At 37.2% G+C, this 21,708-nt stretch overlaps 1 protein-coding gene across 5 annotated transcripts in view; it reads right to left on the reverse strand.

Annotated features, from left to right (window-relative positions):
• Positions 1-6,943: 6,943 nt before the first annotated feature.
• Positions 6,944-21,708, reverse strand: part of rims2b (regulating synaptic membrane exocytosis 2b) — a 217,071-nt gene continuing 202,306 nt past the window's right edge. For 4 of the 5 annotated variants that reach the window (XM_051670284.1, XM_051670286.1, XM_051670285.1 and 1 more), the window contains 5 exons: positions 13,893-14,034; positions 13,077-13,189; positions 11,194-11,295; positions 10,856-10,995; positions 6,944-9,046 (listed from right to left, as the gene is read on the reverse strand). In XM_051670284.1, the coding sequence (XP_051526244.1) occupies positions 8,840-9,046; positions 10,856-10,995; positions 11,194-11,295; positions 13,077-13,189; positions 13,893-14,034 (704 nt within the window). In that variant the 3' untranslated portion in view covers positions 6,944-8,839. Of the gene's footprint in view, positions 9,047-10,855; positions 10,996-11,193; positions 11,296-13,076; positions 13,190-13,892; positions 14,035-17,289; positions 17,605-21,708 lie in introns of those variants that run through there. The other variant, XM_051670287.1, reaches the window with a different exon arrangement.

A 21,708-nucleotide genomic window follows, 5' to 3' on the forward strand; every position in this document is an offset into this window, starting at 1 on the left:
CAATAAAGCCATAAAAAACTAATCATTTTAATGAACGTAATCATGCTCTGGAATTAGTTTTTGGTCTAGCAAGGTTAGCAGCTCCTAAAATATGTTTTCTGAAAGATCCCCAAACACCCAAAGAGTCTTAATGGTCTATGATGAATTTTCTGGACTTCATCGAGAGTTTTTAAGCATCTCAAAAGGTGATCAAAAGACACTGTGATGATAATATAGATGATTTTTTTGGGAAATTATGTAGGCTATTTTCACTGCTAACCCTGCTGATATAATCACACTAAGGTGGAAACTGATCTGTTTCCTGTGAGATTTTTTTTTTTTTTTTTTAAATCTTACAAGCTTTTCATCTATCGACCTCAGCCTATATGCTGCCTTATAAGTTACTGTGTTACAAGAATATCTGTACAACAAGTACTTTGTGGGTAATTCATATATAATGCTCTGCGATGTACTGGTAAAAATTTCAAGTGATCATACATCATCAGCTTTTCCCTTTTTAAATGTAAAGACAGGCAATATTTCAATTATATATATTAAATTAGGCAATATTTAAATGATGCAGTTATAAACAACACATGGAACTTTGCAGGGTTTTCTAACACTGTGCCGTTCTAGCGTTTTATCATTTTTAAACTGTCTGATCTAAAATCGGTCTGTGCTTGCTGAAATGCGAAGCACTGCCCCAAAGTGGCTAAAGCAGTAAGTGTTGTTTGGCGTATATGGGCACGTGTGGGTTCAGTTTTCCTGGGGAGATGTCCACGGACAGGTGCCAAAAGAGCGTTGGCTGCACAGGCTGTAAAGTGAAGTGACCCCAACACAAACCTAAATATCAGTGGAGTAAAATCGTCACCCTTGACGCTCCCTTGTTCCCCATGTCTTGAATCAGTTTTTATATGAAACCACAGGAAATTTACTAATTCGTTGCTCTCCAAAAAAGACACTGTCACTCATCTTGATTAATGAAGATCTGAATAAATTTATTCTTACCAACGATCTTGTCATACCTTTCTTCCACCTTAATGTTATTATGACATTACTAGAGTTATTTTCATCACTTTATTGCTTCATCTCTAGTAATTGTTAACCTATAATTTGCTGTAAAGTAACATTTTCTCACCTCAGAAAATACACATTCCTGTATGAAGGTAAATCAGTAGCAAAACTTGAGAGCTTGCACATTTGGATTTGAGAACATGTACAATAAATGTGTACTGGTAAGTTGAAATTTACACTTACAGCACAGATGTGAAAACTTGTAAAATAAAACTTTGAAGTAGAATGTTGCAATCTGCACTCACAGACAATAGTTCAAAGCTTGTGTTCTGAATTCCCAATTGCAGACAAGTAGTCACAAATGTGTAAAATTAAATTCACATAAATACAACGACAGACAGAATCTTTTTACTTTTGTACTTTAATTCATTTTTGCAGTACAACCACAAATCGGCACTTACGACCTCTCAAATCTGGCTCTGAACTAAATCTTCATGCCTTGACTTTTGCAACTGCTTTTGTGAAAAACCTGTAGCAAAACTCTCTTGTGCACTTGTAAATACTGATGCAATTGAGCAAGACCAGTGTTTGGCGGTGGAGGGGACAATAAAGTCCTTTTATTGATTGATGCCTAGTCAATGAAATGGAAAGTTTTTGTACGCGATGACGTCACACCACAGCGCCAGCCCGCGCCTTTTTGTTAGGGCAAAGCAGAGCCAGTATTATGGGTTAACTGCCTTTTCAGCAGATTCGTTCAATGTGAATGTGAGTTTTGCTACAGGTTTTTCGCAAAAGTATGGAGATAGAATTGCATATTAATATACAAATGGAAAGAGATTTTCAATTAGAAAGTTGGTTCACAAATAAATTGAATGAGATCCACAAATAAATGTAAGGAGTTTCACAGAAATTAAATGAATTCACAAAAAGAATGAGATTTATAAATATATTTTAGGAATTCCACAAAAATAAAGTGAATTCACAGATAAATAAAATGAGATTTGCAAATAAAATGTTACAAATATATTTTTAACTCATTCATTTGCAAATTGCACGCATTTATTTGTGAATTGCTTCCTGTGCGTTTGTGGATCGCTACACGCATTTGTCAATTTTGAAACAAATCTAGCATCAAGATGTGCACACAAATCTACAAATAGGTGGGCTCCACCCATCATCTACTCAAGCCAATAAAACCAATCACACTTCGTTTTACTATCAGGGCAGGACCAGAGTCACAGTGCTCTCATGAGCATGGAATCAAGTACATACAGATAAGCTCCAAGGCCACAAACTTTTAAAGAAATGGACGCCATCAGAGGAATACTGTGATTTAAGGTTCGTATAATTTACTTTCGGTTATAAACGTGGTGTCTTGTTAAATGTCAACAGCTGAGAATTACCCATTTGTAGAGTGTCCTGATCATTAGCTTTATTGCTAACCTGGATGGCTGTATGAGTCTACTATTTTAATTTTAACCAAGTTTCTTGACTGATGTGTCATCAAAACCTTTAGTACAGATAATGCCTTTATAAAACATGAATCATATTAGATGATCTATGGAGCAAAAACCATAAATGAATACCCTATATTACACAGTGTACAAGATCTGCTATGGCATTATTTTGGTTTCACATTGTTAATGTATTTAATAAAAGCAGTTGTAAGGTAATATTTATTAGAATTTAACATTTTTGCACTTTTTTGCATTTGTGTGAATGTTTTAGGAGGTACTATTACAGGTTCCCTTTCTAAAATACAGCATCATGTTCTGACAGTGATAATTGACTCAGTTATTGCCATCTTTTTCAAATGTTTCCCCTGTGTACTGCTCATCAACTTGTCTCACCTGCTCCAAAACTCAGTGGTTCCAGCTCCAATACAGGACACCTTTTAAAACGTGTAATATGAGATTCTTTATTTTTCTGTTATGTCAGAATTCTTTTAAGTTACAATGTCATGTCCTGAAATGAAAGTGCAATACAAAATTTAAATACACCATAACATTGTCTTTGGGTTGACTTACTTAAAAATGAAAATTCTGTCATTTACTCACCCTCATGTTTTTTTTTAAAAACCTGTACCATTTCGTTTCATCTGTGGAATATGAGAATACATTGTAAAATGTAGATGCTGCTAATGAGGCTAAAATGAAAGCAAGGCTGTCAGTCCCTATCATTATTCCTGACATCTCCTTTTGATTGATCTCATTTGACAAAATGTTTTGTCACTTGACAAATCTTTTGAGTTCTATCAAGGCATTTTGAGGTAAATAGGTTTTAAAGAGTGTCTGTTGTAATAGTGGCGGCCCCCAGAATAAAATTAAATAAATCAATTAAATAATAACTGAACAAATAAATATGGGTGCCTGACAAGTGTAATTGAATGAATGAGACAAAAATGATAGGGTGCTGGTGGTTTGAGGCTTCAAGGATGCACAGGGAGTCACAAACGAGGGTATGGAGTAGGTCAGCAAACCTAGGTGATCACCTGGCACTTCAGACACTTGTATCCACCTTAACTCTGCTACAGAGCACTTCAGCGGGTCAGCAATCCTCTGCTACTCATGCCACTCCATTTTAAACATTGAGTCAATGGTTAGATGGTTTGGTCCATTCTTTGGATCCAGGCAAATAATGTTAAGCAATAGTTAGTACCTTTTTGTAGTACTCTTTGTTCTTTTCTCACTCCAGTGGCGTTGCTTATATCACACGTACAATGGGCAAACCTTCTCCAAGCACTAACTCTGTTCACCCCACACTTGTCTCACACACCTGGTGCACTCAAATGAACAGCCATTTTATACTCTTAGGTTTGGGATTGGCGGCGGATCCTTAAAGTGACAGGGCACATTTTCTCTCGACCACACTGTTTTTTTAACACTTTGAAGCAAGTCTGTTGGCTAAAAGTTATGATTTTTTGATTACAAATTACAGGTTGTCATGTATGTAACTACAAAAGACAATACATTTGTGTACATGTATTTACACACACAAACACTGGAATTGAACATTACAGCTGGAGTGCTTGTATTTTGCTCGAGTTTGTTGTGCATGAACATCCTCATTCCTACTTCATAGTGTTGTATCAGTTGTCAGGGATGGATACTCCTACTCAGGGTAAGAGCATTCTGCACAAGTGATTGGAAAAAATAACAGTTACACGTTAAAAACAAGTCCATTACTGTATAGAAAAATGATGTTACACAAACAAGATTGGGCCATGGAGCTATGTGATGTCTTCCCACCAGTAGCACAAAAATCCAACAACTGTTTCCATCTTTTTGTGATGTGGCATGGAGGGCGTGGTCATGGATTGGTCTGCAGGAGAGGGAGAGCGGTAAGGCTCGTCACCTGGCTCATAATTATCTCTAACACCTGTCTCTAATTATAGTGATGGCGGAGGGAGACCTAAAAGTCACGCCAGGTGACGAACCTTACCGCTCTCCCTCTCCCGCAGACCGATACATAACCATGCCCTCCATGCCACACTGATCTTTCGTAGTGTCTAGTAGTGTGTCTGTTTGGATCTGCCATGTAACATTAAGAGTAAATTAAAATAGCAGACTCATACAGTCATCCAGGTTAGCTATAAAACTAATGATCAGGAAAAAAACAAATGGGCAATTTTCAGCAGTCGACATTTAAAAAGACTTTACGCATGTTTATAACTGAGAGAAAATGATACGAACCTTAAATCACAGTATTCCTCTAATGGCGTCTGTTTCAAAATCAACAAATGCGTGTAGCGATCCGCAAATGCACGTGAAGCGATACACAAATAAATGCTGGCCAGAGTTGTGTTTTTGAGTTAAAAAATATTTGTAAATAAAAAATGTTTTATTTGCAAATCTCATTTTATTTATTTGTGAATTCACTTTATTTTTGTGAAACTCCTAAAATATATGCATAAATCGCATTCTTTTTTTTTTTTTTTTTTTGTGAATTCATTTAATGTTTGTGAAACTCCTTACATTTATTTGTGGATCTCATTCAATTTATTTGTGAACCAACTTTCTATTTGTGAATCTCTTTCCATTTGTATATTAATATGCAACAATTCCATCTCCATACAAAAGTCAAGGCATGAAGATTTAGTTCAGTGCCAGATTTGAGAGGTTGTAAGTGCCGATTTGTGGTTGTACTGCGAAAATGAATTAAAGTACAAAAGTTAATGTGTAATACAAGTTTGTGTTATTATAATTTTGAAGTGAAAAGGTAAAGTTAGACCCTTGGTGATTGACTCAAGACACCTTTGGGGTGCGGCCAACCTCAACTCAACAAAGCCTCCCCGCCTAGGACGAACCTCACACTTGCCTCTTCCTCTCTTCTCTTCGGCGCCCCTCTGCCCAGGTTACGCACAATGTAGAGTTCAGAAAAACTCAGAACGCAAAGTTCCGAAAAGAGTTTTCTTCTCTGCGCTATGACTCACACACTTGACGGAGATTCGCGATTCTCCCTTGCGAGAGGCCTCACTGCAAAGCCTGCCTCATCATTCCAGCAATTAAATACCCAGTGTCCACAATCTTAACAGAGGTCCAAATCATCGACGGAACAACCAGAACTTTCTACTGACCTGTTCAAAGAGCCAAAGTAATGCAAGGATAGGCAACTAAATGCAAGTACATCTCAAAACAGACTTTTGCTAGAAAGTGCTGGTGTTTTATTTAAATAATTTGGGCAACCTGATTGCAAATCAAGGTATATTAAATGAAGTACTGATGGTCCAGGGCATGGTCTATAGACTCCATAAAGTTCAATTTTCTCTGTACAGATCATTTCCATTCACCTTCTGTGAAACAGCTCACTCACCAACTGATTTATGTTTGTCTATGTGTTAGTTAGTTTTATGTTGTAGATTAGAAATAAAGTCTTGTTTGTATTCAAAAACCAGAAAAATAAAAAGACCAGAAAAAAAAAAAAAAAATGGCACTCCATGTCAAAAAGGTTGCCGACCCCTGCTCTAAACAGATGCATCATATCAACGTATCAGTGGCCGAGTGATCAGATGTACACCTTAATTCTTTCAATAAGTGAATTAATCATAATTCCCTTATTAAGCTAATTCCTTACATATAAATGTGAGTGGATACAACAAGTCTGTTGTATTACATATTTAATGATGGAGAATTCTTATTCAGTTTTTTATCTGATTATTTGTCATTTATCCTTCTTATAAGGGTGGTCGAATGCAGCTAATTCCATTACATAATGGTGGATAAATGCGAGTATATTTAAATCTGCCCATTACATTTAGTGTTCTATTATACAGTTCTTACATAGGTTAATTGAGCAGAATCATTCAATGTGAATTCATATTCTATTGCTGTGACATCTCATCAATTAAAAAAGATAGGCAGTATATAATTTTAGTTAGGAACTTTTTGACTGTGATTATGTTATTTGATTTGTCTGTCATTCAATTATTCTTATTAACACTAAAATACATAATCAGATGTTTTTTATACATTTTGTAAAAAAAGAAAAAAAAGAAAAAAGAAAAATCAGATGCTAGCAGGAACAAATTATTTACCCCCAGGGGGCACAGTAGTGGGGCAAATCTCAGGATTAAAATTTTTTTTGCCTTAACAAATAAATTAGCAAATGCTTCCATTTATTTCCCATAATAATATATTGAATGATGAATCATCATTATCACCATGTGCATACTAAATTAAAATCTAAATATTTTACAATGTATGAGGTAATGCACATTGGTCCACCATCTTCCTCTAAATGTAAGACACTCTAAAAATATTTTTCCGATTTACGCAGTTTTAATAATTAAATTATGTTAAAAATTACACAATTACATTTTTTAGAAATTTATGAAATTGAAATGTGGAAATCTTTTTTTTTTTGTCAAATTAGAAATTCAAAAATACCATCTATAGCCCTTTATACGTCAGTGAGCAGGTTTGGATCACACTGAGACACAAACACGGGAATTAGTAAATGAATTTTATTCTCTCAAAAAACAAAAACAAAACAAAAAACAATTAAAAATTCATATTGTGTGGCAATTTTCCCATCTCCATGAACCGACCAGCTCTTCAATCGACAACCAGTGTCTGTTGTGTTGAACAACATGACGAGAGAGAACATTGTCCGGTCCACTCCGACTTCAGAGTCTTTGTACAGCACCATTCAATGGGATCCATTTTTTTATATTGTTTTCTTTATAACAATAATAAAATAAAATATACTTGCAACCTTTTTTCCAAGTCAACCTTGAATAAATATAAATTATCTTTTTTACCTTCTTTTATCACCATGTGTTTTTGTTTTCTTTTGTCTGTTATTATTTTTTCTTTTTTTCTTTAAAAAAAAGATGAGTGCCAAGAGGTGGAATGTTGCGTTGAATGTCTGAACCATTGGCCACAAAACCTTGACCCCGACCTGAATCTGTGGATGACGTCAGATCAGGGAGACGGCGGAGCCTCTGGTCCACATGCACTGTACACAATACTGCGAAAAAATTCCCAGATGTCTCTATCAAAACATGCTGTATTACTCAGACGGTGTGCTCAATCCATGTTGCAGACCCTTTTCAACATGCTTGCTTAGAATGAATGAGCCATTCTTTTGTAAAGTGACAAAGTGGAATCATGACAGACCCATAAAATAATCTATAGCTCTGTCTCCACATGAACACTAATATGGCTGCCTCTGGAGAGAGAAACGTACAATTTTCACATAATGTTAGGCTCGTACATTTATTGTGTTTTCCTCAACCATCTCTTTCCCTCCCGTAGAAGACTGTTTTTTCCCCAATAATTATGAGATATAAAGTCTCCCCAGGCCACACCTGTGAGATCTGTAAAAATACAGAAGAATATTCTAAAGGATGACAATCACGTCTTTATCATTTTGCATTCAGTCTCTTTGAAAACCATGCACTAGAGAATTTCATATTAAAAATAATACAAACTGTTGAAAATGGCTGATCTGTTCATCCTTATCTATTTTTCTTTTTCTTTATTATTATTATTATTATTATTCATTTTTTTTGCTAGTTGCAGCCTCAAGAAAAATAACCTTACGCCTTTAAAAAAAAGAAAAAAAACAACAACTTTGCATCCATGCACAAAAAAAAAAAAAAAAAAAAGAAAGAAAGATTTCTCATGAATTTATACAGTACATCAACAAACAGAACATCATACTGGAGCACAAAAGAAAAAAAATTAGATTAATTCTGTTGTTTCATGAATCAAAAAGGAAATCTGGCCATTTCATTTGCTCATCATTGAACTTTGAAGATCATGTGGCAGTCTTTCTTGATGATGTATGGTACACATTCCCGCATAGACGTCATCTTTCTGAGGTTACCCTTTGTCTTTCCTATCCCACCTCAAATGCTTCTCTCTTTCAGGATAATCTTTTCACAGCTTGGCTCACAGTAATAGCTACAACATATCAAGTTCTATGTAAGAAACACTGACATCTCTTGAAATACAACAGAAAGTGAACAGCCAAAGTAAAATGGTATCTTCCTTTTCTAAATCAGTGCTTCTGTGAAAACTTCCTGTAGAAATCAGCTCACTTTTTCCTACATCCGCCTTGTAAAAAATCAGAACTCTGCCGTATCTCATTGGCTGCACCTCCTCAGCTGAAGGAGACTTCCTGTGGCTTTTGTTCCCTGCACATGACAGCAGCATACTTTTTTATTTTAGTTTATTTTTTGGCAGAAGGACGCAGGCCTTTCCATGGCCTCTCGTCGCACAGGCTCAGAGGACACAACATCAAGCATGCAGTGTAGCCAGGAAGTGACCCGTCGAGACTGTCTCCTTTCTGTCTGTAGCTGTAGCTACTCATGCCGCTCTCCGTCGCTCACCTCCTCGTGCTGCTACGACCGAACTTTGGAGCTGTCCAGGCCTGATTCTGAAGGTTTGCTACTTAAAGGTGCCAATGTCGGGTCCACCAATGAGGTGGGAGGGAAGAGCTTGTACCAGCCAATCACCATGTTGGTCAGCTCTAAATCGTCTAATAGGATCTGGGCAGCTCCCATGAAGGATTTGTGGTCCATGCGGCCATAGTCCCCCCAAACAATGATCTGTAAAGCAAGATGTGATTTGGTCAGAGAAGCAGTTTACAAATGGATGATGCAGTGCTAAATGGGTGAATCTCACGAAAACTGTTCTCACGAATATGTCCTAGTCATATTTAACCCCAAATCAATACAAAATAAATAAATCAATAAATACATAAAATGAAATAATATTTTACCTAAAAAAATGAAGCCTACATTTAGGACCATTTAAATGTTTTGCATTGTGACAATATTTTCAGGACACATTTTAACCCCCAATTCTCATTACTGCAACTTGTCCAGATGTTTTACTTTTACTATTTCCATTGTTTTCCATGATGATTCTCATTACCGTAACATGTCTGGATGTTTTACTTTTACTACTCCCATTGTTTTCAATAATAAATCTCATTACCGTAACACGTCTGTGCATTTTATTTTCAATATTTGTATTGTGTTGCATGATGACTCATTACCATAATGCATCAGGACATTTTACCTTTACTATTTCCATTGTTTTTCATGATGATTTTCATTACTGTAACACATCCGGATGTTTTATTTTACTACTCCCATTGTTTTCAATAATGAATCTCATTATCATAACACATCTGGGCATTTTATTTTTACTGTTTGTATTGTGTTGCATGATGCTTCTCGTTACCATAATGTGTCAGGACATTTTACCTTTACTATTTACACTGTGTTTCATGATGCTTTTCATTACCGTAACACATCCAGACGTTTTATTTTTACTATTTCCATTGTTTTCCATGATGATTTTCATTACCGTAACACGCTCAGACATTTTATTTTTTCTATTTCCATTGTTTTCCATGATGATTTTCATTACCGTAACACGTCCAGACATTTTATTTTTTCTATTTCCATTGTTTTCCATGATGATTTTCATTACCGTAACACGTCCAGACATTTTATTTTTTCTATTTCCATTGTTTTCCATGATGTTTCCCATTACCATAAAATGTCCAGATGTTTTACTTTTACTACTCCCAGTGTTTTCAATAATGAATCTCATTACCATAACATGTCCAGACATTTTATTTTTACTATTTGTGTTGTGTTGCATGATGATTCTTATTACAATAATGCATCAGGACATTTTACCTTTACTATTTTCATTGTTTTCCATGATTATTTTCATTACCATAACACGACCAGACGTTTTATTTTTACTATTTCCATTGTTCTCCATGATGATTTTCATTACTATTACACGTCTGGATGTTTTATTTTTACTATTTCCATTGTGGTGGGAAAGTTGCTTAATTGTCAAGAAAATAACGTCACAATGCAATAAATCCTAATGGTCCTAAAAACAGGCTTCATTTTCTTTAATGAAAATATTATTTCTTATTTTTTTCTATTTATTTTGGGGTGAAATATGACCTGGAAATGATTTTTGATAGGTTTTAGAGATGTACTCAAATATAACCGGGGTTGAATCCCAATTCGCATACTATCCTTATATGGTATGCAGGTTAAGATTAGTGTGTCCTAAATTACAGTGAGTGTGATTAGATTTTGTACTACTTCTGGAAGATTTTTGAAATATGGATGCATGCTTTTGGCCCACAAAACCAATTCAAACACACAATATTGCCTACAAACCCTTGCACAACACAAGAGAATATATGTGACTATATGAAAAAAGGGTCTTTGGTATCAAGACACAGTTTAATGATTTGGTAGTATGTGTAGTGTAGTATACATAGTGTACTGACTTACTATCTACTTTGCAATTACATACTTTGCATTAAATAAATTTGGGTGTATACAAATTGGGTATGCAAATCATCTTAGCATTATTACCTGCAAAACCTTCCCTTCAGGGTTCTCCTCAAATTGAAGCTGCTGTTGGTAAAGTGGATCCAGCGTTTTTCTCGCTGTCCGTGTTTTCTTCTTGTTGATACACTTGCCGTTCTCTAGCAGATATACTTTCACATAGGGTGCTGCAAAAGAATTACACCATAAAAGAATATCATATTTAAAGAAAGAAAACAGATGAATCATGATTGCTTTGCCAAGTGATTACTAAATAAAATCATCACATAGTCGGATGCTCCTATTTTGAGTGATTTTAGCTCCATGGAAATCCTAAATAATGCAAAGCACATTACTTGTACTCCAAAACAAGTAATAAAACTTACCTGGTGTCTGTTTGTTGCCTGGTTTGCCCACCAGACCTCTGGCCCGAATAACCTCAACATCTAGCCTCTCCTTCCTGTGGACCATACCAATCTGGATGTCACCTGTGAAGAAAAGCCACATCTAGACTCTTAGGCTTTGTTCACACTGCAGGAAAAATCAGATTTTTCCTCAAATCCAATTTTTTTGAGTGACTGTTCAAACTGCAAGTTATATGTGGCCAGATCAGATTTTTTCTGTTCAGACTACAGTCGCTTCTGCTATCATGTCCACATTAGTTGTCATGGTAACGCAGCAAACTTGCATATATTCACCATGCATGACATTTTAGCGATTGATGTTTTACCATTGATTATACTGTTCATGAGAGCAGTATCCAAATATGAACATTCTTCTCAGACAATGGCTTAAAAATGGGAGAGGTGGGAAATGCAATGTTTATTGCTGCTAGTTTTGTTGCTGCCTGTTTTAGCATGGACGTCCTGTATTTTGGCTGAAATTACGACGTCTTATACGGGAAGACAAGGACCCGCGTCCTGTGATGAATGCTCAAAATGCTCAAGTGCCCCTTATTCGCATGACATTCAATACTTTATTGCGTTGTGATTTCTCACAACCGGTATGGGCTACTGCACCTTAGCGCATCTCTTTGGGTAAGTTAAGCCAATGTCTGTATTATTATAAGAGGTTTGCAGTGCTTTGTGTGCCCTGTAACATTATAAATGACCTATGGGTATGTTTCATTCAGAAGTAATGATCTCTATGCCCTGTTTACCTTCCACTGTGAGAGTTTTATAGCGCTGAAATGTGTAATAAAACAGGATTAGCTAATTTTTTAAGTCATTTTTATTGAAAATTCTGTTTGTAACGATCCTACAGTGTAGCCATCATTATTGTATTAAATTCAAAGTGCCCTGTGAAGGCATTAATTATGCTGTTCGGAGCGCAGTATGTTTTCTCGTCACAAAATCTGACGTATAACAACCATCGCACACAGCAAATGACAAAAACCCCCACATGAAATCTGATCTGACCGTTCAGACTGATTTTAATCGGATTCCAAACCACCTACGAATGTAGTTTGGATGAGGCTTGTAAAAATCGGATTTAATGTGTTTTTGCCTGTTCAGACAAAAACCTTAACGGATTTGAGTGACAGCATCCAAAAAAATTTTTCTGCCTGTGTGAGCATAACCTTAGAGTTTCTTTGCAGAAACCATTTGATTAAAGGGGTCATGACATGAGAAATAAACAAAATTTCTTGATCTTTTGACATGTAAGAGTTCATGTACTATAAAAAACTTACTATAAGTTTCAGAACTCAAAACCTCCCCAGTGCATAATGAGCATTTAGTAAAGTAATGCAAAATGTGAAAAATTGGCTGTTGCCGAATTATCAACATTGCTGTTTCCGAAGGCGCGGTAAGTGCATGTAAATAAAGTGCTGACATCAAGCAGTGCAACTTAAATTGCAATTCTCATCCATTACAAAGCACATGTAAATATTATGTTTAGCTTACATGTTATGGTGATGATGTTAGCCAGTCATATAAGAGGCATTTACATTGAAGTCTTATAGGAAAAGCAACACTCAAACCACATGTTTAAATCAAAGAGAAAGTGAAAAATGTTTTTTTTATTATTATTAAATTATGTTTTTGGTGCAAAAAAAAACAAAAAAACCTCACTAACATTATAAGTGGACATTAGAGAAAATAATACCATAAAAATATGAAACGGCCCTTTTATTTAAAAAAAGTTATTACAGTTATTGCATGAAGATAGGCTGTGTTTTGTAAGGACAGACCATCATATTTTTGGCACAGATTTCTTATGCACTACAGTGTTCATGTTAATACATAGAGAACTGTACCGCTGTCCTTACCCATAGGAGGCGTGGCCAGCGTCTGTCTTCCTGCCAGCTGGGCGGGGCCAAGACCATCCAAAAACTCAGTGAACTGGCTGTCTGATGAGATCTTCACCCCAGGGAATATGAGACTGTACAGAAAACAGACATAAAATCAGTCAACCACATGCTATTGGCTTCATTTCATTGCAAATATAATCACTGACACAAACCCAGGGAATCAACAATGGCAAGTGATTGCAAGATATAAGGTCCATACAGAACAAGATTTTGACATTTTGTGAAGAAAATGTTGCTTGTCCAACTGCGTGTTGTAGGAGTTTCTATGCGGTTACTAAGCTGTCAGCAGTGTTTTAACGCATCGCTATGTGGTTGCTAAGGTGTTCTGGCTGGTTCCCATGTGGTTGCTCACTGGCCCAAGACTAAAGTGTCCTCTAAGTATCTCTGATATTCCAGTCCCTAGATCTAAGTATAAGTAATAGTAATTGTGAGGCTTGACTTAGCAAACAGCAGTAATTTGTTTGCATGTTAATGTAATCCTTAAAGAGAGATGAAGGTAAACAGGTCTGGCTCATTGTCCATAATGAGGGCTCAAGCTCGAGACTCAACCCGAGCTCTAAATACCCGCCTGATCTTTACTTGAATTGAGTATAGTAATAAACAGATATAATGTGAAGTTGAAGAATTGTTGCAGCAGTGAGGTAAGCAGCGGGTTATAAATGCTTACTCTAGCATTGTGATTTGTTGGTTTAAATGAACACGCTCCTCCTGAACTTCGTTAGGAAACTCCATTTATTTTATTTAGAATGGTGTCATGGATGTCGCAGCACTTACTTTCCAGGTTTTGCCTTTTCACCGTCTTCTGTGGTCTCTCGGCTGGGCTGCCGTGTCATTCTGCTCTTCATCTCAACTGCTAAACCCGTCTCCACACTCCGCTGGATCGCCAGACGCACCGGCTTCTTCTTCTTACCCTCCTCTGAAAATGACAGAAGGAGAAGGGGAGATGAGGAAATGACAGTAAGTGCATGAAACTTCTGCCTTTTCTGCAACTGGCCAACAAACAGGTAGTTTGTTCACACTATTGGTTGAGCCAGAAGTTGACATTCTGGACCACTCAGAACAGAGCATTTGAAAGCACGACAGAGTCAGTGTTTACACTCTTCAGGAAATCAACCTATGAATTACTTATCTCTGCATATTAAGCTGGAATAGGAGAAAGTATTTTAACACCAAATTTCACATTTCACACTTCAACTTCAAGACAAAAAATAAAATAAAAACATATGTTTGACAAGCACTAAATGAGAAGCTAAAACAAAAATACAAGAGAAATATTGTGACCAGCAGGGGGAGTCAGAGTGCCTTTCTGAGCAGCCGTATCTATCTATCTATCTATCTATCTATCTATCTATCTATCTATCTATCTATCTATCTATCTGTCTGTCTGTCTGTCTGTAAGGTGGTCTAATGATACATCCTCACCTAGAATTAAACATCCAGCCTCAACAGTCAAACTTCAGTGAAACTAATTGAGCGTTAATGACACAAATATTTTGAACCATTTGTGCAGTCTTCACCATTAAACAGTTTCAGACATCAATACAAATGTAGCCATGTCTTCCCTTTCAACACAACATATGCTGCTGTATTCCAACCTAAAGTCAAAATACACTGAAACATTTTTGAAAATGTACTTAATTTTTATTCTGCAAGTTAATTATAATGGTAAAAAAATTAAGTAAAATCTACTTAACTTCAATAATTAAAGTGAGTAAATTTAACTTAAATATTTCAGTTAATACAGTAACGTTTCCGTACAAATCTGTGGCCTGTTGCACGAAGCTAGTTGAACAAACTCAGAGTAAGTTTCAGGTTGACAAAACCAGATAAAGCCAAACCGGTTTTGATCGGTTTCAGCAATCTCAAGAAGCTCGGTACAAACGTTCTCTGTCAACTCAGAATTTGATCCCGAGTTCGTGGTTAACCCTGAAGCTCGTGCAACTGAATGAGTGACGTTTGCCACGAACAGCCAATGGGTGAAGCTTGTAGAGAGTCAGCGCGATTTACTTCACATAAGACATTCAGCGTGATTTATGTCTCCGCTAAAGATTATGAAAATATAAAGACTTTAAACATTTACATTGCATGAAGAAACACCACTGCTGCTGCTAAAGAAAAAAACTGAATATAATGTTTAATTTAACTGATATAGGTTCACAATAAAACACATGCTTATTAATTTTAAAAGCAAAAAATCTATATATTTATCTAAAATGTAAAAGCTTTTATATAAACCTAATATAATTTGATTAAGTGCACGCAATGTCACTTTGTGTGATAGTCTACAATATAATTTTAACCAACTTATTTGTTCATGTGCAAAGACTCGTCACATAATAAATTTGTCTTTAAAGTGTGAGAATAACCTTATGAACACTTCTGCAATCAGTATTTTTTTTCTCGAGGTTCTCAGCATTACGCACTGCATAAAGGTTCAGTATGTAAAGAAATGCAAAGAAACTCAATAATACATTTTAATGTGCTGCTCAAAAGATAAAAGGTTCCCCGATCTCTCAAATAAACCATCTTATAATATCTTAATATGTAGGTATAATATATAAAATCATAATATATGAATCTAAATACATTAAATATATACATTTCCAAGCGAAGGCCGCATTAATTTGGAGCAAGAGATTAGGGGGAGTGACTTTATTGCGTTAGAGATGTCACTTTACTCACAGCTGATTGATTCAGCATCAGTTTTAAATCTGTAACCCAAAATAAAACCTGCTTCAGAGCAGGTTAGCTGCATGACAAGTTGCTATGGTGATGAACACCAGTAAAAAACAACCAACCCTCTTGAGCCCGAAAAAACAGAGTTTGCTCTGCTCAAACTTTGAGTTTAAACTAAACTCAAACTTATCTGGGTAGCCACTGAAAACCGTCTTTGTGCAACAGGTCTCTGATGTGCATGGTACTTAAATAAATGTAGTAAAATTTAAATTTATATTTTATTGGAATATTTCACATGTCGAACATTCTTTATAAACACATGACTTCCACAGGGAAGCTTAATACATGCAATATAGTCTATTAGACAACATCTCCTTGCATTACTGGCGATAGAAACAAAATACAGGGCTGTGCACACAGACCTCAACACTTGCACAAAACACGATGACGGTAACAATGAAAATGTGATTTTTTTTAATCATGAACAGGTCATTTTGAGTATAAAAAGAACTTCAGACTTCACAAAACAAGAAATTACCAAGCGTAACAAGAAAATCAACAATAAAAATGGTGTAAATAAACTTGCAAACAGTGAAACCATGCAAGCTCATGAATTATTTAAGCCCGGTGCATGCTGGGAACACCAGCTTGGAAAAGTTAAGTAAACTGTACTTATTTTATTTACCTGTGAAAATTACTTAAATTAGCAAATAAATATGACAAGGTTGTCTACTTTAGGATTGATACATGAGGACGCATAGTAAAGATAACAAACAGTCATGATTAATATTTACTTATAAGCTAGAGCATTCATTTTATACGTTTAAATTGTGTACAAATGTAGAATTTTCTTAATATTTTTGAGTTCATGCTTTTACTTCAATCTTTTCTGCTATATTTACCACAAAATCTTTTTTTCCCAGTGTATTAAATCTGTAATAATGGGACAACGAATATTGCTTTGTTTACCTCCTTCTACATGTGTTGCATTGCATTGGTGCACTTGGCATCAAGGTCAAACCATGCATCTGTTTCCTTCAAACACAACACCTGTTAAACCAACATCTAACAACTATGTCCCACAATGCATCATCCAATCAAACCACAGAAACAAGTGTAAATCTCTGTCAATCTGATCTGCTCTAAAGTGGCTTTCCTGTGGCCACAAACTCTTCAAGACCAAATTCAACACTATTAAACAAGTTGAATACAGCTGAAGTGGGACACTTTCTGATAATTTGCCAATGGTGTTGTTTGGTCAGTGTAATCCAATACTAGTTGTGAATAACTTAAGTAATGAACTTAAGGCTGATTTTTAGTCATGGAAGAATATACACATAATTATAAAGATTATTAAGCTTAAGTGTCCCACTTTACCTGTATTAACCAGGGCTGCGTTTCCCCAAAGCATTGCAAGCTTAAGTTGAACGTAGAGACCATTGGCGCCAATATGTCATGGACTGGATATGTCATGTCTGTATGTCTTCATTCTTACCTGCGTCTCCCTTGTCAAAGGAGTTCATGCAGGGGAAGTAGACAGCCAGCGCCTCGAAGGACGCAGACAGGCTGAGGCGGCTCTGCGAGCGCTGCATACGCATGCCAGGAACAGCGGCGCAGCCATCCTGCCCTTGTCTGCCCATTTTAGCTCCTCAACACCCTTAGACACCTCTAACTACACCGGATAGGGGCGGCAAAAGTGGTCTTTCCTTTGACGGGTGCACAAAACAATAGATCAGAGATGGTTTTGAAGAAACAGGTGTCCAGTGCTTCTTTATCGGCGGCACCTGCAGCTGAGTGTTTTGTTAGTTTGTGCGTGTGGATATGACTGTCTGAGACCGGCTGTCTCCTCTGCAGTGCACTACCTCTCTCAGAGAGGGATGGGAGGGGGACGGTAGCATGTGCACGTGGCTCACAGATGATGCGGCCAATCAGAGCAAGAGAAAAAGAGATCGCACTCAATCGCTTCTGCGGGAGTCAGAGCTCTGCCTGGAGATATGGCTATGTACAGACGCAACACATAAAAGCACATGCACATGAATTGCCATTCGACTGCAGATTCATCAAACACTATGGACACTCATCCTCACTGGCACACAGTGGGGTCCTGAATTTAAAGTCAAGAAAATCATACAATTCCGGTAAAAAAAATAAAAATGGAACCAGTTTTGAACCCTTATGTTGGCTTCCTTTTCCCTTGACGCCTTTTCCTTCAACAACAGATGTCCAGATGTTTATCAGTTGTGAATGTTTTTTTCCTATTTAAAAATTGGCTGCTTCTGACTATACCTATAAAGTGTGCTCTGATGTCATTGTACTCAGCATAGCAAAGTTTTGCTTAATTACCCTTACCATTACCAATGTAAAAACTAGCACCTTGGTTTTGTTTCAGAATTGCTGTGCAGACTCGAGAAAAAACTAAAACCTGACAACCCATTCATCATGAATTACAGCTGCTTTTAAGCAAACAGACAATACTTTTATAAACTGCATGCATCAAGTATGAACTAAATATGATCTAAAATACACACTTCCAAAAGCAAAGCTATAAATATCATGGGTATGTTGAAATCATCACTCCCACTGAATACCGGCTCAAAATAGTAACGTTTCATCCTTCCTATTAAAGTCTGAAGAATACAGCTGTGACTCATATCAGCGCTCAAAGCTCAACACGCCTGACACTGACACAAATACTGTTACTACACATAATGCAAAACGTGACTTCTCTGCCTTGAATAAAATCATGCTTCTCTTGTTTTATTTCTTTTCAAGTGCACGTCCGACAAATGTAAAATACTGCCTTTGTACTAAAAATAATTCTGGGTGTTTTAAATTGCTGCAATGTACACCACTGCCTTTAGTTAATGTGCTGTTTATATTGAGCACTAATACTAACAAATGGACGGTGGTGGTGGGTTTGACAGCAGACTCTTACCTGACATTAGATTCGTAATGTGTGGTCTCGACATGCCAGCACAAAAGGGTAGCGTGTCAAGAATAACATTTAAAAAATGGCTTGTCACTGTCATAAACATACAGTATATATTTTAATTGGACAGGGGTTGCGCACTGTCCAGACCATGTGTACATTTACATTGTAGACTGTGTACATTTACATTTTTGGATTCAAAACTTTCAGTTGCACATTGTTTGAAAGAGAGCTGTGGACAAGATGTGGAATAACGTTTTTTTTTTTTTATTATTATTATTTTCTCCCCATTTTGGACTGGCCAATTCCCAATGCGCTCTAAGTCCTCGTGGTGGCGTAGTGAGTCGCCTCAATCCAGGTGGCGGAGGACGAATCTCAGTTGCCTCCGCGTCTGAGACCGTCAATCCGCACATCTTATCATGTGGCTTGTTGAGCACATTACCGTGGAGATATAGCGCGTGTGGCGGCTTCACACTATTCTCCGCAGCATCCACGCACGACTCACCACGCACCCCACCAAAAGCGAGAACCACATTATAGCAACCACGAGGAGGTTACCCCATGTGACTCTACCCTCCCTAGCAACCGGGCCAATTTGGTTGCTTAGGGGACCTGGCTGGAATCACTCAGCACGCCCTGGATTTGAACTCGCGACTCCAGGTGTGGTAGAATAACTTGCTTTTTGATCAAATGTGGGATATAATTTTTTTCTTCATATTAATCAAATGAATAAATGGCAAATTAATTGATTATCAAAATAATTGTTAGTTGTTCTTTAATACATCTGTTGTTTGTTCTTGTCATCAACAGCTACATTACATCAACAATACATTATAACATCTATATATACATTTCAACATTACTAATGCATTACAACACCATATTTCAAATGTTCCATCAAGTGTTATCATGCATTATACTCATTAAACGGTAACTGTAACATGAACAGGTAGGTATTAGAATGTATTACAACTGGGGCTACAATTTATTATGAAAACATATTGTTTTATTATAAAGTCTATTAAAAGGCATTATGAATACTTTTATAATACATTAGGAATACCTTTTTAATACATTACTTATAAAGTGCTACAGAAATGTTAACAAGAAAAGTTTTCTCTGTCAAATTCTACTAAAATATTGTATGAATTTTTGGTGCCATCTCTCTTCAGCAAACAGGCAAAATAAATGACAGAAGTCGTGTTTAGCAGAGAGGAATGGATTATTTCACAACATCATTCATTCAGAATATGCAACACTCATACACACTCCAGACAATGCACCGTATGCCCTTTTTTTTTTTTTTTTTTTTTTTTTTTGTTTTGATTTTTTCCCCTTTTTCACCCAATTTGGAATGCCCAATTCCCAATGTGCTTTTAAGTCCTCATGGTCACATAGTGATTCGCCTCAATCCAGGTGGCGGAGGACGAATCCCAGTTGCCTCCGTGTCTGAGACCGTCAATCCACGCATCTTATCACGTGGCTTGTTGAGCGCGTTGCCACGGAGACATAGCGCGTGTGGAGACTTCACGCCATCCACCACGGCATCCACGCTCAACTCACCACGCGCCCCACCGAGAACGAACCACATTATAGCGACCACGAGGAGGTTACCCCATGTGACTCTACCCTCCCTAGCAACCGGGCCAATTTGGTTGCTTAGGAGACCTGGCTGGAGTCACTCAGCATGCCCTGGGATTCGAACTAGCGAACTCCAGGGGTGGTAGCCAGCGTCTTTTACCACTGAGCTACCCAAGCCCCCGCACCGTATGTATATATTTTTATGGGGATGGCTAAAAGATGGTTGTGAAAAGGGAGAAAAAGAATGTTCTAAAACCCATTGAGCTGCTGATGCAAAGGATGTTCCAAAAGGTAGGAAGCCACATTACAGGCCTTTCTAAGATACATTGTTTTGGTCCAAATAAAAGGGAGCATGGCATGAGTTTAAAAAATAAATAAATAAATGTATCCCCTTTCTCCCAATTTGGAATGCCCAATTCTCACTACTTAGTAGGTCCTCGTGGTGGTGCGGTTACTCACCTCCCAGGTGGCGGAGAACAAATCTCAGTTGAATCCGCTTCTGAGACCGTCAATCCGCATATCTTATCACGTGGTTCGCTGTGCATGACACCACGGAGACTCACAGCATGTGGAGGCTCATGCTACTCTCCACGATCCATGCACAACTTACCACACGCCCCATTGAGAGCGAGAACCACTAATCGCGACCACGAGGAGGTTACCCCATGTGACCCTACCCTCCCTAGCAACTGGGCCAACTTGGTTGCTTAGGAGACCTGGCTGGCATGAGTTTTTAACAGATAAGACAATCTCAAAATGTATTGCAACAAGCTCCATAAAAAAAGAATCCAAGATGGTGGAGTCGTCGAGAAAAATATACAGTAGATTGGTGTGATCTGTGTGTTTTTATGCTTATTAGATTATCACATTGTTAGATTAGCAACATGCTGACAGCAAGCTCTATTTGAATCAATTGTAAGTTGAGGACCCTGAATGTTTAGCATGCGGAGCACTATCTGAGTAACATGCATAGATGCTGCCTTTGCAGAGCTTTTTAAATCAGTCACATATGAGGTTCCATTTTAGTTTGGATGATACTTCAGACAGTACATAGCTGCCTATGCAGACAATAAAGCAGCGATGCTGGGGAAAAAACAAAGGAATTTAAGGAAAGGACGGGTGGGACATGTACCTACCACTTTTTGCCTTTGCCAATTTTGTCCTTACCACTTTTTGATATAGCTTTTGTCAGGTAAGTGTCAAATGCAGAAGAAACATCTCCAGATCTTGAGCAGGAGTTTTCATTTAGTTAGTGTGTTTTATAATAAGTGGCGATCCAGCACTGGAGTTTGTTCATTTTAATGTTATGATGTGGCTTATTGCGGCTGTTATCAGTGGTGTTGAGTGACAGTGGGTGGCAATGTTCTCTCATGCATCCAAACACGCTCTACTACACTAATCTTC

Source organism: Myxocyprinus asiaticus, chromosome 34 (assembly GCF_019703515.2).
Source record: "Myxocyprinus asiaticus isolate MX2 ecotype Aquarium Trade chromosome 34, UBuf_Myxa_2, whole genome shotgun sequence".
Classification (NCBI taxonomy): domain Eukaryota; kingdom Metazoa; phylum Chordata; class Actinopteri; order Cypriniformes; family Catostomidae; genus Myxocyprinus; species Myxocyprinus asiaticus.